This window comes from Ornithorhynchus anatinus, chromosome 5 (assembly GCF_004115215.2).
Source record: "Ornithorhynchus anatinus isolate Pmale09 chromosome 5, mOrnAna1.pri.v4, whole genome shotgun sequence".
Classification (NCBI taxonomy): Eukaryota; Metazoa; Chordata; class Mammalia; order Monotremata; family Ornithorhynchidae; genus Ornithorhynchus; species Ornithorhynchus anatinus.
The window spans coordinates 48,624,281-48,651,980 of record NC_041732.1 but is presented as its reverse complement, the minus strand read 5'-3'; the positions used below and the strand labels follow the sequence as shown (position 1 = coordinate 48,651,980).

General features: G+C 44.8%; 1 protein-coding gene across 6 annotated transcripts in view; it reads right to left on the bottom strand.

Annotated features, from left to right (window-relative positions):
• The window catches only part of CSNK1G1 (casein kinase 1 gamma 1), a 205,392-nt gene that overhangs the window by 113,896 nt on the left and 63,796 nt on the right, over positions 1-27,700 (bottom strand). For all 6 annotated transcript variants that reach the window (XM_029065562.2, XM_029065566.2, XM_029065567.2 and 3 more), the window contains exon 2: positions 14,599-15,023. In XM_029065562.2, coding sequence (XP_028921395.1) covers positions 14,599-14,779 — 181 coding nt within the window. In that variant the 5' untranslated portion in view covers positions 14,780-15,023. The remainder of the gene's footprint in view (positions 1-14,598; positions 15,024-27,700) is intronic.

Sequence of the window (27,700 nt, the reverse complement as noted above, 5' to 3'; positions counted from 1 at the left end):
CTACCTGAATCGTTTTTCTAAAAAAAGGTTCAGTCCACGGTCCTTACCTCACGCTGCTACCTGAATCGTTTTCCTAAAAAAAGGTTCAGTCCACACTCCCCTCTTCTCAAAAACCCCCAATGGTTACCCATCTACCTCCACAAACACAACTCCTTTTATATGGATTTTAAAGCAATCAGCTCACCCTCTTCTACCTCACCGACTTCCCAATGCAACCCAGCCCATACCCTTCACTCCTCTAATCCCAACTTTCTCACTATACCTCAATCTCAACGATCTGGCCACCACCCTCTTGCCCAAATCCTCCATTGGCCTGGAACTCCCTCCCCCTTCATATACAACAGACCACCAACCTTCCCAGCTTCAAAGTCTTACCATACTCACATCTCCTCCAAGAGGCCTTCCCCGATTTAGCCCTCATTTCCCCTTTTCCCTCTCCTTTCTGCGTCATCTACAATAATAATAATGTTGGTTTTTTGTTAAGCACTTACTATGTGCACAGCACTGTTCTAAGCACTGGGGTAGATACAGGGTAATCAGGTTGTCCCACGTGAGGCTCACAGTTAATCCCCATTTTACAGATGCGGTAACTGAGGCCCAGAGAAGTTAAGTGACTTGCCCACAGTCACACAACTGACAAGTGGCAGAGCCGGGATTCAAACCCATTACCTCTGACTCCCAAGCCCAGACTCTTTCCACTGAGCCACGCTGCTTTGCTGCACTTAGATCGCTTCTCTGTTGTACTGTACTCTCTCAAGTGCTTACTACAGAGCTCTGCACAAAGTGCTCAGTATATACCACTGATTGATTGATGGACTGACTGACCTTTCACTATTCTACAAATCTGGATGATACTTATAATCATTTCTTCAGCTTAGGTTTGGTCCCACACCATCCAGAGAAATGAGATCCTACTACATATATACCACGCTATATTTCATATCCTCCTTCTGGGGGCCATTTAAATAAGGGAAGGAGAGGTAAACTTCCAAGGTATTACAGTAATTAAGAGGGAAAAAAGGCTGATCTTTGGGTAAGGTAGACATGTTTTCTTAATTTTGGTGTTCCCTGGGGTAATTAAAATCTTGAGCTCTCTCAAGCATTTAAGTGCTCAATAAATATAACTGATTGATTGAAGTTTGGGAGTTATTCCCCTGCTGTTTTGGGTGAGGAGCTCCCTACAATTCACCCATCAGAAAATTACTCGAACATTTCCCAGTGTTCCACATTAACTATGGAAAAATTCAACCTGCAATACCGGAGAGTAATTGTTTACTTATTAAACTACAGACAATGCACTTTTCTCAAAACACTTCAATACTTCACCCATCTGAAGTGATGATACTATTGACAATATTTATTAAGCTCTTAGTACGTGCCAAGAACTACACTAAGCGCTGGACACAGTCCCAGTCCCACATGAGGCTCACCATCCAGGAGGGTAGGAGATGAGGTATATCATTGATCAGTAATTCAGTTTTATGCCTGTCTCCCTGTGTAGAGGTCATGTCTACCACCGACTCCATTGTGTTTCTACTTGCCCAAGCACTTAAATACAGTACTCTCCATGTAGTAAGAACTCAATAAATACCACCGACTGATCATCCCCATTTTACTGATGAGAAATCTGAACCACAGAGAAGTCAGATGACTAGCCCAAGGTCACACAACAGGCAGGTGGCAGAGTTGGGACAAGATGATCAGATCGGACACAGTCCCCGTCTCGCACGGGGCTCGCAATCTCAGAGGAAGTGATGATCAAAACCCAACAAAAAATGATAAGATTTATTTCACTGAACGGGGTCTGGGTACTGAAAAAGAATTCTATCACTTTTCCACACTGCCCAGGAAGAAGTAAACTGCATGCTCGTTGAGGGCAGGGAATGTGTTGGCTAACTCTGTTGTACAGTACCTTTCCAAGCGCTTATAGTACAGTGCTCTGCACACTGTACACGCTCAATAAATACCTTTGATCGGTTTATCATCAGGCTTCGCTTGGACATACCCAATAGGTCTCACTTGAATACTGTTAATTATGACTATTGGCTGAAACGCCTATTTCGGTTGAGCTGATAAAACTTAATTGTGAGAAACTTCAGCAACTGGGTTTTATTCAGCTGATTCTCTAGTTTTACACTTCAAGTTCATAGAAGTTCCTACTTAAGCGGAACTTGGAACCAGACTCTCCCGATATTTTAGTCTTCGGTGACACTTAGCAAAGAAGTCTGTTTGGTAACTTTGCTTTTTTTTTTTAATGGTATTTGTTTAGTGCTTAGTACATGCCAGGCTCTGTACTAAGCACTGGGGTATATATGCAAGTTAATCAGATTGTTCATGGTCCCTGTCCCAGACACGGTTCACAGTCTTAAATGTGGTGGAGCAGGAATTAGAACTCAGGTCCTTCTGACTCCCATGTTCTATCCAGTAGGCCACACTGCTTCTCAAGTTTTAATAATACATGAGGTGAAAAGTAATGGCTATAAAAGGAGGAGCAACTCTCCATCACATTTTTCACCCCTCCTTCACTCAATGACCCCGGGGCTCTCCACAGTTCTTCTCCTTAGCCAAAATTTGGGGCCATTCTCTCACTTCATTCTTCGGTCGATCTCGTCTATCTCGCCGCCCACGTCCTACCTCTGGCCTGGAATGCCCTTCCTTCTCATAGTAGACCAGCAATTACTCTCCCCCGCTTCAAAGCTTTATTGAAAGCACATCTTCTCCAAGAGGTCTTTGCTAAGCCCTCTTTTCCTTTCCTTTCACTCCCTTTTACATCGCCCTGACTTGTTCCCTTTATTCATCCCTTTCCCAGCCCCACAGCACTTACGTAAATATCTCGACTTTATTTATATTAATGTCTGCCTCCCGCTCTAGACTGCAAGCCCATGAGGACAGGGATTGTGTCTGTAATATTGTTGTGCTGTACCCTCCCAAGTCTTTAGGATAGTGCCCTGCACACATTAAGTGCTCAATAAATAATAATTGTGGATTTGTTAAGCACTTACTACGTGCCAAGCACTGTTCTAAGCGTTGGGGTAGACAAAAGGTAATCAGGTTGGACACAGTCCATACTCCTCATTGGGCTCACAATCTTGATCCCCATTTTATAGATGAGGTAGCTGAGAAACAGAGGTTAAGTGACTTGCCCAAGGTCACAAAGCAGACATGTGGCAGAGACAGGATTAGAACTCACGACCTCTGATGCCCAGGCCCATGCTCCTTCCACTAGTCCAAGCTGCCTTTCTAAAACCATGGAGATTAGCACATTACCAATGAACCATTCCACCAGTGTTATTCTCCCAAAATCGAATTTTGACATGAACTTCAAGAAACAACATCTGAGGATGGAGGCTACAGTTAGAGATCTTTTAATTCTAAATTTATCGGGTAAGAATAACTATATATTTTATTCTTATCCCGAAGCAGCATGATCTAGTGGATAGAGCAGGGACCTGCGAGTCAGAAGACCTGGGTTCTAATCCTGGCTCCACCACTGCCTGGTGCGTGACCTTGGGCAAATCACTTTACTTCTCTGTGCCTCGGTTCCCTTTACCAGCAAAATGGGAGTTCAATACCTTTTCTTTCTCCTACTTAGACTGTGAGCCCCATGTGAAAACTGATTATCGTCTATCTACCCCAGAGCTTAGTACAGTGCTTGGCATATAGAAAGAGCTTAACAGAGAAGCAGCGTGGCTCAGTGAAAAGAGCAAGGGCTTGGGAGTCAGAGGTCATGGGTTTAAATCCTATCTATGCCACTTGTCAGCTGCGTGACTGTGGGTAAGTCACTTAACTTCCCCGTGCCTCAATTACCTCATTTGTAAAACTGGGATTAAGACTGTGAGCCTCATATGGGACAACCTGATGACCCTGTATCTCCCCCAGCGCTTAGAACAGTGCTCTGCACGTAGTAAGTGCTTAACAAATACCAACATTATTATTAATAAAAACCATTTAGATAAAGCACAAAAAAAATATGTTAAGGGAACAAGTAGTGATAGTACTTATTAAGCTTTTACTGTGTGCAGAGCACGGTACGAAACCTTGGGAACGGATACAACAGGCATCACCACATATGCCAAAAAGTGGGTGGTCTCCCAGCTTCTGGTCACAGATGGTCATGCCTGGCCACCCTGGATCCACCATCAACCATCGTTTCAGGGCTCTGCACTGCTCCTCTGGAGTCTTTGGTGGGGTCTCACCTCTTTCCTCTAACTACCCTCCACCTCCACTTGGGCAGAGGGGGGGGATGGGAGGGAGACGGGGGATGCTGCTAGGATGGTGACACAGCCGCTGGGAAGGTGGCATTCCCCACCCTCTTCTCTCCATCATCTTGGGCTCGGCACGATAACGTACAACTGCTACGATACGTTTGCCTTAGGATTTGACTCTATAAGCATCTGTGGCAGGAACACATGATTTTCACGGACTTCAGAGAAGTCCAACTGCTCAGGAGAGCAGAACCACTAGAACGGAAAGCAAAGAACACGAGACTGATTCTTTTAGTCTTCTGCATCCTTCAATATTCTCTTTTTATTCCGCCTTAGACTTGGACTAGGTTGAAAAAGCAAACTATTATGTCTATTTTAATAGTCCCTACAAAATGGAGGCAATCACAAGCCTTCTCTGAGATCAGCTCAGGAGGAACTTACTGAGACAGGGCCTTGCACTGAACTGCCAAAGGACGGTATGAACGATGTTATAAAAACTGAAAATAATGGTACCCACCACTTCCAGGCTCACGCCTCCCTTCCGCCACCGTGTTTAGCGGTCTATAAAAGAACTTGGGCCTCATGCAGTGACGGAAACTAGTTTATGGCTTGTAATAGGTTTTGACTTCTTTCCATTGTGAAAAGTAAAACAAGTGACCACAGGGGTCACAACAAATAGGCCAAACATGTGAACTTCAAAAACACAAAATAAGCCCTCCCTCCGATCCCCCTAATGACTGCAAATCTCACTAAACATTCCAGCACCCCACATAATAATAATAATAATAATAATGTTGGTATTTGTTAAGCACTTACCATGTGTTGAACACTGTTCTAAGCGCTGGGGTAGATACAGAGTAATCAGGTTGTCCCACGTGAGACTCACAGTTAATCCCCATTTTACAGATGAGGTAACTGAGGCACAGAGAAGTTAAGTAACTTGCCCACAGTCACACAGCCAAGTGGCAGAGCTGGGATTCGAGCCCATGACCTCTGCCTCCCAAGCCCGGGCTCTTTCCACTGAGCCACGCTTCTTCTCTAAATGTTGGTATTTGTTAAGCACTTAACTCCCAGTTAAGGCCATCAACCCCAGCAGCTGTGTAAATTTAAATTAACGCTGGCACAACAGTAAGAGTCCTGATATTAATTCACACGTTGCCATATGTAAAAATAATTTTGCAATTGGGCCTTTAGCCAACACATCACAGAAAGATAGAGAGTCCTTGGGTATTTTTAATCATTTCCTTAAATGACTGGAGTTAGTCGCCTCCTGGGTCTATTTCTCCAGGATTCCTCACAAGTACTTTTATACCTAAATCCTCCCCTTACAAAAATCATCCTACTAATGAAGCTTGCACCCAGTGAGTGCTCCATAAATGATAGTACTATTCTTTTTCTCGTCTTCCGTTTCTTGAGGGCAAGGAGCATGTGTCTTACTTCGGGTGCACCCTTCCAAGCCTAGGTAATCGCTCAAAAAAGACCACTGACTGCATCCTCTGTGCCACCCTGAACAATTCCTCTCCAAATACTTATAACTTTCATTCTTGTGGGCAACAGTGTTGTCCTCAAAGGAACGGTTCTTCCATGGAGTCCCTCGGTAGAATTTCTTGACCCTCACTGGTACCTAGTAGATAGAGCACGGGCCTGGGAGTCAGAAGGTCATGGGTTCTAATCCCAGCTCTGCCACTTGTCTGCTGTGTGACCCTGGCCAAGTCACTTAACTTCTCTGTGCTTCAGTCACCTTATTTGTAAAATGGGGATCGAGACTGTGAGCGTCATGTGGGACAGGGACTGCATCCAACCCAATTTACTTGTATCCGCCGTAGAGCTTAGAACAGTGCCTGGCACTCAGTAAGCACTTAACAAATACCATATTTATTATTATTATTATTATTATTATTATTATTATTAACTGTCTTGAAAGAGCTGAAAAGTTGCACATGCCAGTGGGGGATAGCCGCTGAAAGATCAAGTACTTAGTATGGTGACCAAACCATCCAAGATGGATAAAAATCTATTCTTAAAGGTAATAATAATAATAATGATGATGGTATTTGTTAAGCACTTACTATGTGGCAAGCACTGTGGATGGTAGTCAGAGAAGCAGCATGGCTCTGTGGAAAGAGCCCGGGCTTGGGAGTCAGAGGTCATGGATTCGAATCCCATCTATGCCACTTGTCAGCTTTTTGACTGTGGGCAAGTCACTTAACTTCTCTGTGCCTCAGTTACCTCATCTTCAAAATGGGGGTGAAGACTGTGAGCCTCACGTGGGACCACCTGATGACCCTGTATCTACCCCAGAGCTTAGAACAGTGCTCTGCACATAGTAAGCGCTTAACAAATACCAACATTATTATTATTATTACTAGTCCATTTAAGTGTTTTATCACCCTCAGATCTAAGTTCACTTTCATGTACAATTCAAATCTGTCTTGTTTGGTGAATTTGGATATTTGCTTGGGCCTTTGGAGTCTTGGAGAAAAACTGACTAGCATGCCACCCCTATTATTAAGAATGCTATGAAAAGTTTGCATCTAAACTCTAGTTTAGACCTTCTCCGGCTAAAAGGAGGGCAGCTCCTAGCCTCCCCCGTGTGCCGCCAAACCTGAGTTCTAATACCAGCCCCACCACTTCATTCAATAGTATTTATTGAGCGCTTACTACGTGCAGAGCACTGTACTGAGCGCTTGGAATATATAATTCGGCAACAGATAGAGACAATCCCTGCCCAATAATGGGCTCACAGACTAAACAGGGGAGACAGCAAAGCAAAACAAAACATCATTAAGATAAACAGAATCATGGAGATATACACCTCATTAACAAAATACATAGGGTAAAAAATAATATATGCAAATATGCACAGTGCTGAGGGGAGGAGAAGGGGGAAGAGCAGAGGGTGGGGGGGAAGGAGGAAGGGAGGAGAAGCAGAGTGAAAGGGGGGCTCAGTCTGGGAAGGCCTCCTGGAGGAGTTGAGCTCTTAAAATGACTTGAGGTGAGTCACTTGCCTGCTGTGTGACCTTGGGCAAGTCACTTCAATTCTCTGTGCTTCAATTACTGTAAAATGGGGATTATGACTGTGAGCTCCAAGTGGGACATGGACTGTATCCAACCTGATGAGGTTGTGTCTATCCCAGCGCCTCGTTCAGCGCTTAACCAATACCACAGAAAATGGTATTTTTTGAGTGACTACTGTGAACAGCTTTGTAATAAACATGTGGGAGAGTACAACAGAATTAGTAGACCTGATTCTTGCCCTCAGAGAGTTTACAACCTAACAGAGAAGGCAGCTACTAATGTAAATTACAGAAGAGGAAGTAATAGAGTATATAAGATATGCACCTAAGTCCTTTAGGGGAGGTTATGAGTACCTAAGTGCTCGGGTGGCACAAGAATGCTGATGTGCAGGAGCTGATGAGGGAGTTGGAAGATATTAATTCATTCATTCAACCTTATTTATGGAGTGCTTACTGTGTATAGAGCACTGGATATAAGGTGGGGAGATGAATTAAGCCGGAAAGGCCTCCTGGAGGAACTGTCAGTGCACAAGGGTGAGAGGGCTTTGAATATGAGAACGTGATGATGACCATCATCACTGGTATTTATTGAGCGCTTGCTTTGAAAGCACTGTACTACGCGTTTGGGAGAGTACAATACAACAGAGTTGGCAATCACGTTCCCTGCCCACAGAGAGTTCACAGTCTGGAGTGGGTAATGGATGTGACTATGAATAAATAATTTATAATATAAAGATTTGTACCTAATAGTTATGAGGTTGGGGGGGGGGGGCAATTAAATGCCCAGAGGTCACAGATTCAAGTGCATAAATGACACAGAAAGGAGAGGGGAGAAAGGAGAGGTTAATCGGAAATGGCCTCTTGGAGGAGATGTGACCTTAATAATAGGGGTGACATCCTAACCACTCGTTCTCCGTGTCTTCAAAGACCCGAACGAGAGGAAATATTCACCTTATTACAAGACAAATTTCAATTGCACAGGAAAATAAACTTGGATCTTAAGGTGATAAAGCTTGAATGGACTACCATTCTTGATCCTTAAGAATGGATTTTTAGTCATTTTGGATGGTTTGGTCACTTCACTAAGTGCTTGATCTTTCCAGGTACCTTCCAGCTCCACTGCATTATCTGCTGAATATGACATGGGAGCGAGTTCCAAGAGGCGGGGGGAGGGCGTGAGCAGAGGGTCGGTGGCGGGAGAGACAAGGATGAAGCACAGGGAGTAGGCTGGTTTATGAAGAATGAAAAGTGAAGAAGCTATGACATAATGGGAGAATAGAGTGGGTAAGCGGGAGGGAGAGAGCTGACTGAGTGCCTCGAAATCAACTGTCGGGAATTTCTGCTTGATGCCCACAGGAATGGGTATTCACTGGAAGTTTCTGAGGAGGAGGGAGATGTCTGCAGAACGGCATTTTAGAAAAAATGAACTGGGCAGCAGTGTGAAGTTTGAAGAAGAGAGGGGACAAATCAACATTTGCATTGAAAGAGATGGGGGAGTTACAGGCCTGACAAATGGGAGAGGATGACTGTGGCAGTGTTATTGACTGATGGAAAAGTTAAATGAGGGATGACGAAGAGTTAAGGTTTGGATAGACTGAGCTTGATGCCCACGTAGAGATGTTCCGGAGGCAGGGGGAGATCTGAAATTGCGGAGAAGGCGAGAGGTCAGAATTAGTAAGCAAGATTCGGAATCTGTGGCATAGCTGAAGCCAGGAAGGTAGATGAACTCTCCAAGGGAGTGAATGTAGAATATGAAGAGACAGGCACCCAGAATAGAGCCTGAAGAGAGACACCCAGAGTTAGGGGTTGGGAAGAAGAGGAAGAGTCAGCACAGGAAACAGAAGGATCAGCCGCAGAAGAGAACCAGGAGAGAACTGGCTCAGAAAAACCAAGGATGGAGAAAGCATTTCCAGAAGAAGGGAGGGAGGCAGTCAGTGGCCTTAAAGAACCAGCCCACAGGAAGTTGGGGAAGGAGAGGCAGGAAGCTAAGGAAGCAGGACTATGAGAAGCTCATCTCTGCATGCCTTTCCTTGGTCCCACTAGCAGTCCCCTCTTGAGGCTCCCCAGGGCTAACAGGATGGGTGCCAATTGATAAGAAACTCTAAGACATAATAATAATAATAATAATGGTATTTGTTGAGCCCTTACTATGTGCAGAGCACTGTTCTAAGTGCTGGGGTACATACAGGGTAATCAGGTTGTCCTACGTGAGGCTCACATTTTTTAATCCCCATTTTTCCAGATGAGGGAACTGAGGCCCAGAGAAGTGAAGTGACTTGCCCAAGATCACACAGCAGACAAGTGGTGGAGCCAGGATTAGAACCCATGACCTCTGACTCCCAAGCCCAGGCTCTGTCCATTGAGCCACGCTGCTTCTCAACCCAGGAATATTTAATAATCAAACAATCTCCTTGCTGCAACTCAACATTTAAGCAGCACTTCACAAGATACCAACTATGTCTCAAAAAGGTATTCAGAATCCTCGTGCTCTAATCAGATCAACAGGCAGTTCTTTTAAAAGACTACAAAAACCACAAAGAAATGCCAAGACAGCATGAGCTCTAAATAACTCCTTCGGGAAGCAGTGTGGCCTAGGGGATAGAGCACAGGCCTGGGAGTCGGAAGACCCTGGGTACTAATCCCAGCTCCTCCACTTGTTTGCCGAGTGACCTTGGGCCAGCCATATCACTTCTTTGGGCCTCAGTTACTTCATCTGTACAATGAGGGTTAAGATGTGAGCCCCATGTGAGACAGGGACTGTGTTCAATCTGATTAACTTGCACCTACCCCAGTGTTTAGTAGAGTGTGGCACATAGTAAGTGCTTAATAAATATCATTTACTCCAAAAAAAGAAAAGAGGAGGGACGGCTAAACAGAAAATGAAAGAACCAGGGTATGACTACCACTGGGATAACTGGATGTAGAGACCGGCAAGGGTTAAGCTTGGCCTGAAGCTCCCAACGCAGTGGGATTCAGGCAGGCCGTGATCCCCACTAGCCCACTAGGTTGCTGGGACTAAGAGCAACCCTGGAAGCAACTGGTCATCTGCCAAAGCTCTGTCAGAAGTGAGTCCAGACCAATTTGGGGTTTGACCTTGCCTGCCCTCGTCTGCCTTGGAATTCACAGGGCCTGGCACCATTTCCCGGCCGAGGCTGGACAGGTCCCCAGTTGCCAGTTCTGCCAGGTTCTAGTTTCCATCCCCAAGGCCCCCTGCTAAGGAATCTCAGTTGGAGAAAAGGGGAAGTGTGAGAAATGTCCTACCCTGCACTGTTTCTGCCCTTCTTTTTGAGCCCATTAGCCTTAGATTGTCAGCTCATTGTGGGGGGAATGCGTCTGTTTACTGTTGGATTGTACTCTCCCAAGCACTTAGTACAGTGCTCTGCACACAGAAAGCGCTCAATAAATATGATTGAATGAGTGAATGAATACCTCAACAGTAATAATAATAATTATTATGGTATTTATTAAGCACTTGCCATGTGCCTGACACTGTACTAAGCGCTGGGGTGGATTCGAGCAAATTAGGTTGGACCCGCTCTCTATCCCAGGTAGCGCTTACAGTCCCAATCTCCATTTTACAGACAAGGTAACCGACGTGTAGAGAAGTGAACTGATTTGCCCAAGGCCATAGAATAGACAAGCGGCAGAGCTGGGATCAGAACCCATGACATTCTGACTCCCAGGTTCACACTTTATTACTCCCCATGACCAAGCGGCACACACGCAAACCACCCGGGGCCTTCCAACCCTGCGGCACACTGTTTTCAAACTTCTCCAAGGGTCTCATCGACATCTAAACCCTATGAGTCTTCCTTCCCTCGGCCTCGGTACCCCAAGTGTCAGGGTTGGTGACTAATGAAACACACACTGACTCATCCCGGTATTCTCAATTTAATAACCAATTTGTGTCATCTTCTGGAGAGCCCTGAGTTGTCTAGGAGACTGGACTTCTAGAATGGGGTGCAGGATCAAATCCGAGCTTCCATGCCAATTAAACATGAGCAACAACGTGTTGCCGGTCAGATGTTCCTGAATTCCTTGTCAGCATTCTAGCCTAAACACATTTTTTAATGGTATTCGTTAAGCACTTACTATGTGCCCGGCACTGTTCTCAGTGCCGGAGTAGATACAAAGTAATCAGGCTTGACACAGTCTGTGTCCCACGTGGGGCTCACAGTCTTCACCCTCTGCATTGTACAGATGAGGTAACTGAGGCACAGAGAAGTGAAGGGACTTTCCCAAAGTCACAGAGCAGAGAAGTGGTAGAGTTGGGATCAGAAACCAGGCCCTTCTGGCTTCAGGCTCGTGCTCTATCCACTAGGCCCGGCTGCTTCTCAACACATGACAGTACTGAGTGCCTGTGGGTCACATTTTAGATATAATCTTCTTGAGAGATGGAAAAATGGATTTTCCACATCTGAGATTTTTTCTTAATCTTTCATAAGAATTATTCTACCATTCACATAGTCTTGGGAATATGCAGCCTTATATGCATGAAGAGTTACCTCTATAAACCGCATTTTAGTGAATGTTTATGCCACAGCCACCTATTAAATGCAAGTCCTACTGTGATGTTAGACCAAAGCCAATCCACCACATAAATGAATATTCACAGACCTAGTTGCTAAAGCAACTCTGCAGGTGCTAGGAAGTCAAGCCGTGTGAAATTACACCTCTAACTCCTGTTCTCATCGGCTATTGCACAAGCTTCTGTAGGCTTTGCTAACCCCAAAATGCACTTGCCCTTAAATATAAAAGACCTTTCATTATCTGAGACAAGGCCTGAAATTCTAGGCTCCCAGCTCACCCGGGATAAGAGCAAATTCATTCCTAAACACCCTAAATTTCATCCTGTCACCAAGGATCTCTGGATGAGAAGACATAGTTCCTGAGATCCCCTGCAGCGGGAGACTAGTCAACTACTTTCTACGACACGATCGCCTCTGTGACCCAACAGAAGCAATCGAGAAAACAGACCTTAAGTTGGTAGACGGTATGACATTGGGTAGGGTCGCTAACACTCTCAAAACCGGGAATACCAAGACAGCATGAAGTCAGTGGGAAGATGTTCAAGGTGGGGTGCTAAGGGATTAAAAAACACACCACAAACTATACAGGAAAAAGACTGACTGGTGAGGCACAAACCCAGCAGAAAAAGCCCTGGAGGTCACAATGAACCAGAAGCTGAGTATGAGTCAGCAATGTAATGCTGTTATTTAAAGAGCCAACATGGTACTGAGATTTGTCAGCCGGAGAATGACATACAAGAGTCAGGAAGTGAATCTTCCTGCTGCACTACGCCCTGGACAGACCCTTATTAGATTACTGTCGCCAGTTTTGGTCACTGCACTTCACTGGAGGGTATTCAGAAAAGATTAACCAAAATGATTGAAGCATTGGAAAAAACAAAAAAGTCCCTATGGGGAAAGGAAAAAGAAATTAGAGTGGTTTAAGCTAGAGAAGACAAAGCAAAATAGTAAATTGATAACTGATTTTAAGTACACAAAGGGAGGTGATCATCATGATCGCCATCATTGACGGCATTTATAGAGCACTACGTGCAGAGCACTGTACGAAGCGTTTAGACGAGTATAATACAATGGAGTTGGCGGGTACGTTCCCTGCCCACAATGAGCTGACAGTCTACAGGGGGAGATGGACATTAATATTCATAAATAATTTTTATACTATAATTTAAAGATATGTACCTCAGGGCTGTGGGGTTGAGGTTGGGGCAAATATCGGACCTCCAAAGGTCACAGATCCGAGTGCACAGATGATGTAGAAGGGAGAGGGAGCCGGGGATAAAAAGGACTTAATCAAGGAAGTCCTTCCGGGTGAGATGAGAGCTTAACAATAGGGGTGACATGCTGACTAGTTGTTCTCTATTTCTTCAAAGGCCTGAAGACGAGGAAATATATACCTTATAAAAAGATCTGAACTGTACGTGGAAATGCACTTGGATCTCAAGGTAATAAAACACTTGAATAGACTACAATCCTCAGAGATTCTTGAGAAAAGAACAGACTTTTATCCACCTTGGATGGTCTGGTTGCTGTAGTAACTGCTTGACTTACAGCTCTGTTTGCACTATCATTACAGGTGGCAGAGGTAAAAAAAATCACACTCCTGTATCCCCCGCCTCCCAAACTGAGGCTTAATAATAATAATAATAATAATAATAATAAGCAATAATAATAATAGTATTTAAGCACTTACTATATGCCTGGCATTGTACTAAGCGCTGGAGTAGATACAAGCAAATCGGGTCGGACACAGTCCCTGTCCCACAAGGGGCTCACAGTCTCAATCCCCATTTAAGATGTCCTGTCCCCAAGATCATCATCATCATTGTTATTATCAACGGTATTGAGCACTTACTATGTGTAGAGCACTGTACTGAGCACTTTGGAGAGTGTCTCTTCAGGAGCAGGATCAGATCTACCTGATCTTACATAAATTGCTTCTAGCCTTGAGAAAGCATTTCTGCCCCTTCTCCACGTCTGTCGTTGACATCTATACCTACGAATCTTCCTCCCCCAGGCCTTGGTACCCCAAGGGTCAGGGCCGATGACTAATGAAACACACATTGACAAAACCAAGTATTTTCAATTTAATAACCAACTGACATTATCTCTTGGAGAGCCCTGAGTTGTCCAGCGGGATGGGCTTCTAGAAAGGAGTGCTGGGAAAATTCGGGACTTTAGAGCTAATTCAACATGAGCACTCACACCCCATTGGGCTCGACCACAGAGTTGCCAAAAAATAATGTGATGACCCTCCTTCCCTTCCAGGACTTCTGTTTGTATTGATGGGCCCTTCCCGATTTGTTGACTACATCCCCTAGAATATAAGCTCGTTACGGGTAGGGAACATATCTACCAAATCTGTTATACTGTACTCCCCTAAGTGCTTAGAACAGTGTTCTGCATAGAGTAAGTAATCAATAAATCCACTGATTGATACCAGCAGCGTGGCTCAGTGGAAAGAGCCCGGGCTTGGGAGTCAGAGGTCATGAGTTCGAATCCCAGCTCTGCCACTTGTCAGCTGTGTGACTTTGGGCAAGTCACTTAACTTCTCTGTGCCTCAGTTACATCATCTGTAAAATGGGGATTAACTGTGAGCCTCACATGGCACAACCCGATTACCCTGTATCTACCCCAGCGCTTAGAACAGTGCTCTGCACATAGTAAGCGCTTAACAAATACCAACATTATTATTATTATTATTATTACCAGACTGAAAGATGTAATTCCTAAGGCATTATCTTTTGGACCAGAGTTCAGCCCTCCTGCTTTACTTATGAGCCCTAGTTAAATATGCAAAATCTTACTCGATTTGTTTCTCATCACAGGCTTCAAAAGACATGTTCTTACCTAATCGGAGCTCTCCAAAGTTCCCACAACCTATCTTCTTTCCAACCCTGAAGTTGGGTCCCACCATAAGAACCCCAGAGGAGGTCGTGGAACTAGAGGGCCTTGAGGAATGCCCACTCCTCCCTGGCATGGGCTTAGTTGTCCGCTGCCTTTCATCCTTTTCCCTATTGGTGTGGTCCATGATCTTACAACACAGAGTTTCTGCCAGATGAGTGGCAGTGGGGATGTGCTCCTCTCTTTAAAACAGAAAGATAGCACGGTGGATCACTGATTCTGGTTTGGACCGTGGTCAGAGAGATGTGCCAGGTTCCTTCAGCACCATATTCAGGTTTCTAATTCATCTCCAGGCGATAAAAATCCACTGATTGGTTCCCGGAGAATGTGCAGTCGGAAGAACTCACAGGTAAAGGCAGGTATTGGGCCACCTAGGAGAAAGAAAGAAAACATGGGAGTTAAAAATTGAATTTTAAGGCATTAACCAAAAGAAAATGATGGCTAACTTCCCCAAATGGACACCATGGATAGCTGCCTAAAATGGAAAACTTCAAATTCAGATCCTCTGATGACTTAGTCCATCTGGACTGGATATTCATTTGGTAAAACTAGTTTTCCTATTACCCAAGGATTTGTATTTTTGAAGAACGCTGCAGAAAGGAAAACTTGCGTTGCCAGGAACGATGCCACATATAAGTACAGAAGTACAGTAAGAAGTAACGGCTTCTCCCAACACCACATTGAGACATACCCCAGGAAGATGCCACTGTCGATCAATCAATCAATGGAATTTATTGAGCGCTTAGAGTGTGTAGAGCACTGCATTGAGCATTTGGAAGAATACGATATAAACAAGTCGGTAGGCACGTTCCCTGCCCACAAGGAGCTTACAGTCTAAAGGGAAGACCTCAGACGTTGTAATGGAAACACGCATTCTAGGTGAGCCTATGAACTCCATCACCAACCATAGCGGTCCTCTATATTTAAGAGGCACCCTGTCTTTAAAATCAAAATGCTCGCAACTTTTAAATGGGAAGCTCTGTAAGTCTCCACATCATCAATTATTGTCAGGAAGAGTACTAAGGTGGGGATGGCTGAGGGGGACGTAGTCTGATTATGAGTTGTTCATCTCAGAAATCTGCCTCAATTTCAGTACATTTGTACATATCTGTAATTTATTTATGTGTATTAATGTCTGTCTCAGCCGCTTAACAGTAAACTAATTGTGGGTGTGGAATATGTCTACCAACACTGTTATACTATATTCTCCAGAGTGCTTAGTAACAGGGCTCTGCACACAGTAAGTGCTCAATAAATATCACTGATTGACTTTGAGTGGAATAGAGATAATAAGATAAGAGGTAGTATAAAGCGGTACCATAAGCTCCTCTCTAACAATCATAATAACTATTATTATATTTGTTAGGTGTTGCTCTAAGTGCTGGGGTAGATACAAGATAATCAGGTCCCACATGGGGCTCACAATCTAAATAGGAAGGAGAATAGGAATTTACTCTCCATTCTACAGATGAGGAAATTGAGGCAAAGAGAAGTTAATTTGCCTAAGGTGACGCAGCAGACAAGTGGTGAAGCCAGCATTAGAACCCAGGAACTCTGACTCCCAAGTCCATGCTCTTTCCACTAGGCCATGCAGCTTCTTTAAACGGTAAGCTCCTTGTGGGTGGGGAATGTGCCTACCAAATCTGTTATCCTGTACTCTCCCAAGTGAAGCAGCGTGGCTCAGTGGAAAGAGCCCAGGCTTGGGAGTCAGAGGTCATGGGTTTGAATTCCGGCTCTGCCACTTGTCAGTTATGTGACTGTGGGCAAGTCACTTTACTTCTCTGTGCCTCAGTTACCTCATCTGTAAAATGGGGATTAACTGTGAGCCCCACGTGGGACAACCTGATTATCCTGTACCTACCCGAGCACTTAGAACAGTGCTCTGCACATAGTAAGCACTTAACAAATACCAACATTGTGATTATTATTAAGTGCTTAGAAAAGTGCTCTGCACACGGCAAGCGCTCAATACCACTGACTGACCGACTGATTGGTTTGGGTTTTAGCTGAGCAACACAGACCTTGCTCCCCCTTATTTTTTTCTTTCTTCTGAGGATTTGGAACACCCTCTGCTGAGTCCACCCCTACCTCATCAATCGATCTGTGGAATTTATCAGGTATTCTGTGCAGAACATCTCCATACACATCCTTCCTGCTGGACTGCAGGTCACGCTAAAAAATGAATTCTACAAAAGTGTCCCGGGAACTAGGGGGAGAGTTAACCAGGGCTGCCTTGAAAACCAAAACCCAAAGTTGCTGGAGCTCTATGCCTTCTCCTGCTCACACTAGTGGCACTGATTTAGTTATGCCACCTTGGCTAAGCAACATGGAGACTGGAAGGGCGCTGTTACAGTCAGCGGTGCCACGGAGTGGAGACAGGTCACAAAGCAACCAAGTCCATAGCTCGTGAGAGGTTGCTTTTTTTAATCTAGTTTGAATGAATGACAAAGTGATTAATCCACTTGGAGATGCTCGAGAATGGGTCACAGTTGATGAGACAGACCTACGTCAAGTTCTTACATGAAATGAGCATACAAGAGTGGAGAGAGAAGGACTGCTGGTTTATAAGAATTACACAAGCAGTTCAAACCTCTTTTCTACTCCAGCTCACTCTCCCCACTGCCCCCAACAAACCTCACAATCTTCCCCTGCTCTCAGCTCCTCAGCCTCTGACCCACGGCTCGTATTCTTCTCCAGTTCAACCCACGTATCCAATCTATCACTCATGCCTGTGGGCTCAGCCATCACACCACCACTAAAATCCGCCCTTTCCTCTCCACCCAAACTGCTGCCACATTAATCCAAGCTTTTATCCTATCATATTGCTGACCTCCCTGCCTCCTGTCTCTCCCCGCTCTAGTCCATACTTCACTCTGCTGCCCAGACCACTTTTCTAGAGAAACATTCAGTCCACGTTTCCCAGCTCAAGAACCTCCAGTGGTTGTCCATTCACCTCTGCAAACAGAAACTCCTTAACATCAGCTTTAAAGCACTCAGTCACCTCACCCCCTCCTACCTCACCTCGCAGGTCTCGGACTACAACCCAGACAGCACACTTCACTCCTCTGATGCCAACCTATTCACTGTACCTTTAATACCAACCTACTCACCGTACCGCGATTTCGTCTATCTAGTTGCCAACCTCTCGTTCACATCTTGCCTCCGCCCTGGAATATCCTCCCTCATCATATCCAAGACCATTACTCTCCCCACCTTCAAAGCCTTAGAGAAGGCTAATTTCCTCCAAGAGGCTTCTCTAAGCCCTCCTTTCCTCTTCTACTACTTCCTTCTGCATCGCCCGGATTTGCTCCCTTTATTCACTCTCCTCCTCACCACCCCACAGCACTTATGTACATATCCAAAATTTATGCATTTGTATTAATGTCTGTCTCCCCCTCTAGACTCTAAGCTCATCGTGGGAATGTGTCTACCAATTCTGTACTACTTAGTACAGTGCTCTGCACACAGTAAGTGCTCAATAAATATGATTAACCCATTTACGTCCACCTTCCCCATCAATTTACTGGATATTTATTATTGAGTGTTTACTATGTGCAGACCGCTGTACTAACAAGCACTTGAGAAAGTACAACAGAGATGCAGGACATGTTTCCTGCCCACAAGGAGCTTACAGTCTACAGGTGGAGACAGACATTGAAATAAATTGCAGATATACACATAAATGCTATGAGGCTGAGGATGGGGTGACTATCAAGTGCTAAAAGTATTCAGATCCAAGTGCATAGGTGATGCAGAAGGGAGAAGAAACAGGAGAAAGGAGGGCTTAATCAGGAAAGGCCTCTTGCAGGAAATGTGATTTTAATAAGGCTTTGAAGATGGGGTGGTCTGTTTTATGTGAAATGGTAGGGACTTCTAGGACAGAGGAAGGACGTGAGCAAGGGGTAGGTGGTGAGATGGATGAGATTGAGGTACAGTGAGTAGGTTGCGTTAGAGGAGCAAAGTGTGAGAGCTGGGTTGTAATAGGAAATCAATGTGTGAAGGAAGGAGGAGGGGAAGCTGACTGTTTTAAAGCCTATGATAAGGAGTTTCTGTTGGATGTGGAGGTAAATGGGCAACCACTGGTTCTTGAGGAGTAGGGTGATGTGGATTCAATTTTATTTTTTTCTCAGAAAAATGATCCTGGCAGTATAATATGGACTAATAGTGATGGTACTGTAAAGCCCTTATTTACCAAGCACTGTACTAAGTGCTGGGGCAGATACAAGATAATCAGGGTGCACACACTCCTTGTCCCACATGGGGCTCGCAGTCTAACTAGGAAGAAGTAGAATTTAATTCCCATTTCACAGATGAGGAAATCGAGGCACAGAGAAATGGAGTGACTGGCCTAGGTCACACAGCAGACAAGTGGCAAAGCCAGGTGTAGACACCAGGTCCTCTGCCTTCTGGGCCCGGACTCTTTCCACTAGGTCCCGCTGCTTCTCATTGGGGAGAGAAAGGAGGTTGATGCAGTAGTCAAGGGTTAAGTGCTTCATTCAGCAGAGCAGCAGTTTGGATGGAGAAGAAAGGGTGGATTTTAGACATGTTGTGTAGTAAAACCAACAGGATTTGGTGACAGACTAATGCCACAGCTTGTGAGGCAAGGAGGATAGAGGTGTTGTCTACATTGAATGGGAAGATGGGGGAGGCCACGGTTTGGGTGGGAAGAAGAGGCATAGTGATTTGGAGGTGACAATCTTACGGTATTTGGGGAGAAGGGGGAGACATCCAAGTAGAGATGCCCTAAAGGCAGAAGGAAATGGGAGATTTGCAGAGGAGAGAGGTCAGAACTGAAGAGGTAGCTGAAACCAGGTGAGCGAGTGAAAGAGTGGGTGTAGAGAAAGATAAGAAGGGGACCCATAACTGAGCCTTGAGGGACTCCCACAGTAGAGGATGGGAGGGAGAGGAGGAGCCTGGAAAAGAGATAGAGAATGAGTGGCCAGAGAGATAGGAAGAGAACCAGGAGAGGACAGGACCAGTGAAGACAAGGTTAACAATCAATCACACTTATTGAGAGCTGATTTTAGGCAGGGCACTATACTGAGGACTTGGCAGAGTTGGTGGACATGTTCCCTGACCACAAGGACCTTAGAGTCTAAAGGTTAGATAATGTTTCACCTTGCTGCCTCCTACCTCACCTCGCTGTCCTCCCAATACAACCCAGCCTGCACACTTGCCTCCTCTAATGCCAAACTACTCACTGTACGCGATCTCATCTATCTCACCACCGACCTCTCACCCACGTCCTGCCACTGGCCTGGAACACCCTCCCTCTTCAAATCTGACAGACTACTCTCCCCACCTTCAAAGCCTTACTGAAAGGGTGTCTCCTCCAAGAGGCCTTCCCTGACTAAGACCTCATTTCCTCTTCTCCCACTCCCTTTTGCGACACCCTGACTTGCTCCCTTTGCTCTCCCCCAACACTCCCAGCCCACAGCACTTACGTACATATCTGTAATTTTCTTTATTTGTATTGATGTCTGCCTCCCTGACTCTAGACTCTAAGCTCATTGTGGGCATGGACTGTGACTGTTTATTGTTGCATTGTACTCTCCCAAGGACTCAGTACAGAGCTCTGCACACAGAAAGAGCTCAATAAATATGATTGCTTGATGTTTCCAGGAGAAGGAGCTGGTCCACAGCCTCGAAGACCACGGAAAGGTCAAGAAGGATTAGGATGGAGTAGAAGCCGTTGCATTTGGCAAGGAGGTCATCACCAGTGACCTTAGAGAGGGCAGCTACCATGGAGTGAAGGCAGTGGAAGGCAGATGGGGGGGGGGGGGTCAAGGAGAGAACTGGAGGAGATGGAGAGGAGGCAGAAGGTGTAGAGGAATGGTAGGAAGGCGATGGGGCAATAACTGGAGGGAGCCATGGGGTCAAAGGAGAGTTTTCTTAGGATGGGGATACACGAGAATGTTTGGAAGCAGGGGGAGAGGCCACTGGAAAATGAACAGCTGAAGATGGTGTTCAGGGAGGAATGAAGAGAGGGGGCAAGTGGTTTAATAAGGCACGAAGGCAAGGGGTCAGAGGCACAGATGGGAGGCGATGGATAGGGAAGGAACGTGGCCTCGTGGATAGAGCACGAGCTTGGGAATCAGAGGGTGTAGGTTCTAATCCCAGCTCCGCCACTTGTCTGCTTTGTGACCTTGGGCAACTGACTTCACTTCTCTGTACCTCAATTCCCTCATCTGTAAAATGGGGATTATAATAATAATAATGTTGGTATTTGTTAAGCGCTTACTACATGCAGAGCACTGTTCTAAGCGCTGGGGTAGATACAGGGGAATGAGGTTGTCCCACGTGAGGGTCACAGTCTTCATCCCCATTTTACATATGAGAGAACTGAGGCACAGAGAAGTGAAGTGACTTGCCCACAGTCACAGTTGACAAGGGGCAGAGTCGGGATGACCATGAGCCCCAGGTGGGAAAGGGCTGATTATCTTGTATCGATCCCAGCGCTTAGAACAGTGCTAGTCAGTAAGTGCTTACCAAATACCACAATCATTACTATTATTATTTAGAGAGGAGGCCGGGGATTTCTTCTTGAGATACTACTGGGAAAGATGGGAGAGTAGAAGAGTGGGCTGGAGGACGGAGGGGTTGATAGGGAGCAAGGGAGATTTTAGGGTCTTCCCACTCAGTGGTTTCAATTTTCTCAATAAAGTACATGGCCAGGTCATTAGGGGCAAGAGATGGGAAAGATGCGGGGCAGGAGATTAGAGGAGGGAGTTAAACATCTGGAACAGCTGGCATGGGCAATGGATAGGGGAGTCAATCAGGATGGAGAAAGAACGCTGTCAGGCGGGAGAGAGGGCAGAAATAAAAGTAGGTGAAGATGAATTTGAGATGAACAGGGTCAGCTTGCTCTCTGGATTTTCACTAGCAGCACTCTGCAGCTTGTGGACAGGAGCGGAGGAAGCATACTGAGGAAGTGATCCAGGGCTGTGCAGTAGTGGTACTAGATCAGTGAAGGGGCAGGGGAGGAAGGGAGTTGACTTCAGTGGACAGGACGGTGTTATGACTTTTACTTTTCAGATGCTCCCCAAGCACCGCCCACAGTGCTCTGCACATTGTAGGTGCTCTGTGAATATTGTTGATATTGATTCCCCCTGTTAAAAGTTACAAGACCTACTGATCCATGCCTGGCTTTGAAAACTGACACCTTGTTCAAATGAGGTGAAACGATTATTCAGCCAGGAGGCATTGTGGAACATACTTCTCTCTGATGAACTAATTGATGGGCCGCATCACAGGCTTCTGACTAAAAAAAACACTCTATGATCTTTTAACACATGCAAGCAAGTGCAGATGAGTAATGCGTCGGAATGTGGGAATTTTTGTCTGAGCTGTAATGAAGGCAGCTTATGACAAACTTCTTTAAAAATAGCTTTCCCCATGTTAGAAGTTACCGTGAATACAAAATGCTAAAAACCTAAGGAGAAAAAGAAAACAAGTGAGTGTGATTGTCAAATCAGATAAATGAGATTACCTTAACCTTGTTTTTCAGTTTTGCCATTTTTTTCTCCATTTAAAGTAATCGTGGTATGGTGACTGCATCGATGATCCTCCAGACTCCCTCTCCATTTTTCACTCTCCTTAACTCCTCTCGTTTCCTACGCCACATTGATAATTGACCAAATGGACCTCTGCCTCCTCAGACACTGATGCTCTTCTACGATCAAAAACTTAATACCCTCTCCCGCCACCTGCAAACTCTCTCGCTCAGCCCACGCTGGCCTACTAAGTTGCTGCTTCTTGTTATATTGTACTCTCCCAAGCAATTAGTACAGTAAGCAATTGAGCACACAGTAAGTGCTCAATAAATACGACTGAATTAATGCTGCTTGATTTGGTCCCTTCGTTCTGCCCGGAGCCTGCTGTACAATCCCTCAGGAACCTTTACTCCCTTAACTCGGCCCAACTATCCCAAGTTCTAGAGATCCTCTTCTCCCTGGACGGAAGGATCCTCTCCTTGAACACGGTCCCCCTAGTACTATGGACTCATTCGACCTCCTGTCCCTCCTGGCACTCAATCCACCTCCCTCGCATCCTGGCTCATCCCCAACTTCTTCCTTTGCCCTGGGTTTATGGTGCTGGGAGCTCCTGGATGAAATCCAGAAGTCGAGCTGACTAAATCTACTCCAGCTACTCACAGTCATCCTAGAACTCTGCCCTAACCACTGCACGGTCACACTCTTAATCCTCCCTTCTTAACTCCTTGCCTCTAGCCTCCATTACCTATTTCAAGCCTTCACCTCCCTCCTGAAGCTTCCGTTCCCTCCGCTTCCTCTCTAACAGCTGATAATCTTGCAACCCATCCTACTTCACAAAACAGGGGGACACCACCGGGCATGAGTTTCCCCCATCACTCCACCCTCTTCCTTCCCAGCTGTCTCTACGGAGGAAATGCCCTTCCGATTTTAGAAAACTAATCCCGCACATGTGCCCTGGATCCGATCCTTTCTCACCTCACGTAAAATCTTTCTCCCTCCTTCCTCCCACCCCTCGCTTGTGCCAGCGGCCTCTCCTTCTGCTCTTTTGCCTTTTTAAAAACATGTTCATCTCTTCCATTCTGAAAGAGAGAGTTCCCCCATATCCATTCCTGTCTACGCTCCTCAAATGCTGACATCTACTGTCTCAGTTTCCTGAGCCAGCTCTCAACACCTGTCATGTGAGATTTTGCCTTCTTTCCCTCCAATAAACCCCCCTAATTCAGATTCCTTGTGGCCTATTAAATGGATTATTCTTTGTGCTAATCCTTCCGAATTTACTTGTTGACTTTGAAAACATTGATAACTTCTCCTTCTTGAAATTCTTCTAGCTTTAGTTTCAAATGACACTGTGCCATTCTGGTTTTCCTCCAATTTTTTTGGTTTCTCTTTGTGTCTCCTTGGCTGATTTATGTTCTTCTCCCCCTTTAACTGTGGCTATCCCAAAATGCTCTGGTCTAGACCTTTCCCTATTCTTACTTGATTGGGCACAGTGAAGAGACACTTGGGGCAAGCGAGGAAAATGAGAACATCTAATCAAAAGAGTTTACCTACCATGCATTCTCAAATCTGTATTTCTAGGCCAGACCTCTCCCCCTTCTTCTCCATCCCCATAGGGCCTCTCCCGCTAGACTGTAAGGCCTTTGAAGGCAGGACTGTTTCTAACTCCACTGTACTTTCCAAGCATTTGGTACAGTGCTCTGCACACAGCAGGTGCTCAATAAATATTGATTTGCTGATTAAAACTGATGCATGGCTAAACACAAATTAGCATAAACTCTTCTTAATCCACGTCAGAAGACCTTCTGATGATAAAGTTAGAAATGCCGATACACCGCCACCGGGATCATTTTCAAAAAACAAGGAGATAAAGCTACAGCACACTGCAAAGAAAGTTAAACACCCTCTTCGTTTGTCATTACTACTTTCTTGGGGGTAAATGATGAAATAAACTTCCCTATGTAGTAAGCAACACTCTGCATAAAATTCTTCATCAGGGCCCAATTCTGGCAAGTTAGGAAATCTTTCATGAATTCAAGATAAACGGCTGGCAATAATATCACCTCAAATTTGCTCCCTATCCTATATTTACCCAGTAAATGTTATTTGAATGTTACAGAAAAAGTGTGTTTCAAGAGACCATATGAATGCATTTTTACATAATCAATGGTATCTATTAAGCTCTTACTATGTGCAGAACACTGTATTAAGTGCTTGGGAGAGTTGGTGGACATGGTCCCCGCTCTCCGGGAGCGTATGGTCTAGACGGGGAGGTGGATTTTAAAATAAATTATGGATGTGCACTTAGGTGCTGTAGGGATGAGGACAGGGTGAGTATCAACTACTTAAAGGATACAGATTCAAGAGCATTGGTGATGCAGAGGGGAAGGGACTAGGGGAAATGAGGGCTTTGTTGGGGAAGGCCTCTTGGTGGAAATGTGATTTTAAAAAGGCTTTGAAGGTGGGGAAAGTGGTGGTCTGTCAGATATGAAAGGGGAGGAAGTTTTAGGCCAGGGGGAGGACATAGGCAAGGGGTCAGAGGTGAGAGAGATGAGATCAAGGTACAGTGAAGACTCCTGATCCGGAGTAAGTATTCCAATTAATATGAGGGAATAAAGGCCCATCGTCAAGGTTAATAGTTATTTAGACAAAAAGTTTACAAATGAGTTACTTTGAGGATCTAAGATCAAAAGGTCTTTAGAAGTAGAGTGTGCTGAATATGTTGAATCACTAATTGATAATACCCTCGGATAAATTAACCTTACCTAATAAAACCAGGTAGAGAGATTTGACCGTACTCTCACAGACTTAAAAGACATGGCAGGAAATGGATCCCTGGAGTAACAATCAATTAGAATTACAAATTTCTTACTGGAAAAATTAGACTTCACAAGATTCACAACCACTGAATCTTTGGAGTCAGGCAAGACAAATGAAATAGGATGGACTGTCATATGCGGACCTTTATTTTTTAATCTAAATCAACTTTTAGATGCAATACTTTCAGATCTGCTGTTTGGGGGATAAGGCAGCGTGCGTATCAAGTAAAGATCTTCATATGCATTGTGGCCTACTGGAAAGAGCTCGGCAATCAGAGGACCTGGGATCTAATCCTGGCTCTGCCACTTGCCTGCTGAGTGACCTTGGGCAAGTCACTTCACTTCTCTGGGCCTCAGTTTCCTCATCTGTAAAATGGGGACTCAATACCTGCTTTCCCTCTTAGTTAGACTGCAAGCCCAATGAGGAATAGGAACTGCGCCCAACCTGATTTATATGTGTCTTCCCCAATGCTTAGAATAGTGTCTGGCATGGAGTAAGCACTTAGCAAATCTCATTATTATTATTACTATTGTTGTTACCTCTCCCATAATTTTTTGCACAGGTATTTTTGGCCAAGTCTATATAACACAAGTGTATTTTTCTAGAAGAAATAATTTTTCACCCAAACTTTCATGTGATAAACCTAACCACTCAGTCATCCAAGCAATGCTTGTGGGGAGAACATCCAGAACACAGTTAGTAAAGCATATTATTGTTATTATTAGTAGTAGTACTAATAGTATTTATTAAGCACTTACTGTGTGCAGATCACTGTACTAAGCATTGGGAAAGGGTATACAGGTGGGAATTAGAGCTGGACCCTGCTAGTCTATCAGCAGCTATGGATTTCCAGTGAGATTTCCATCTAGACTGTAAGGTCGTTATGGGCAGGGAACATGTCTAATTCTGTTGTATAGTACTCTCCCAAGTGCTTAGTACACTGCTTTGCACCTAAGTGCTCAATAAATACCACTGATTGATTGGTGTCCCAATTTCAGAGAAAACATCCCCAGAAGGAAACAATGTTTTTAAGTTCCAGCATAAACATAGTTATCTGAATGCTGGATATGGCTTTATTCATTTCCAGTCTATCCACATCTGCTAACAGACAGCTATAAGAGCAATTTAAAATCAGAGACCAAAGGAACTTCTTAGCCAAAGCTATAGTTGGCTACTTTCGGTACAAATATGGCCCATCTCAAAATTAGATGACTACACAGCTTCTCTGAATATACAATCAGTGTAGACTATATATTGATCTTTCCTGTTGGACTGTACACCACTTATGTATCACATACTCTCCTGTAACTGAAAGACTTGCAACTGACCCTACTTCAGAGATGCACAGCTTTCAAGCCAGGGTTCTTTCCACTAGGCCACATTGCTTGGATGTGTTCAGCTCCGCTGCCACTGTGTAAGAATCCCGGAAGGGCTGGACTCTGGGTCTTCCCTCAGCACAAATTAGGCACTGTTATCTGCCTTTCCCCATTGCATGTCGTCTTCCTTTCAGTGACTTTGCTTCTCTTGCTCCCCGTGTCTCTCTCCACTAGCAGCGTGGTCTAGTGGATACAGCACGGGCGTGAGAGTCAGAAGGACCTGCGTTCTAGTTCCGGCTCCCGCACCTGTCTGCTGTGTGACCTTGGGCAAATCACTTAAATTCTCTGTGCTTCAGTTCTCTCATCTGCAAAATGGGTATTAAGACTGCGAGCCCTATGTGGGACAGGGACCGAGTCCAACCCGATCTCCTAGTCTCCACCCCGGCGCTTAGAACAATGCCTGGCACATAGTAAGCACATAACAAATACCACAATTATTATTAGTTCTTCTTAGTCTTCCCTACGTATTGCCCCATCACCCGCCCCTTTGCAACACCTCTGCATTTGGTTATGTGCTCCTTAAGGCCTGTGATATTTGCTCCAATCTCATATCATTTACATACATATCTTTATACTCTACTGCTTCATGTATCTGTAATTTATTCATTCATTCAACAGTATTTATTGAGCACTTACTACGTGCAGAACACTGTACTAAGCTCTTGGAATGTACAATTCGGCAACAGACAGGGACAATCCCTGCTCATCGTCAGGCTTACAGTCCATTCGGGGAATTAATTTTAATCTATATCTCTCTCTGTAAACTGTAAACTCCTTGTGGGCAGGTATCATGCCTACCAACTATAGTATATTATAAATTACAGACTTCTTAGTACAGTGCTCTGCAATAGAGTAAGTGCTCAAAAAATACCACTAATTGATTGGTTTGCAGATCACTGAGATGAAGAGGGGGGATAAGCCGCATTTCTAACCCTCACACAGTACCAGCCAGAGGAAATCCCTTGGATCCCAACCCAGGTTCAAAAATGAAACCTAGTTGCTTCCCCACAGGCCCAGCGCTCATCAAGAGGCATATTTGGGCAACTGCTCAGTACTGATAGCAGGAGAGGCAAGAATGCTATAATCAAATGTGAAAATACCAGCTGCTTTTCTTAAAGACATTCAATGATTGTACTAATTTCTATCTACTAAGGATGCTTGAACTAGAGGAGTGATTAAATGTATTAATACTGCATCTGTTCCTTGAAAGAAAGAACAGTACGCTATCTTCCTGGAAATGGTGTCATCAGTCCCACGAGTGCGTCTCCATGCTCTATTAATTCCCAAGTCCTGTTATCTACTAAAGAAAACCTTTTGTTGCATCCATGCTGGGGTGTCCTCAAGCCTTTTTGACCGTTTTAG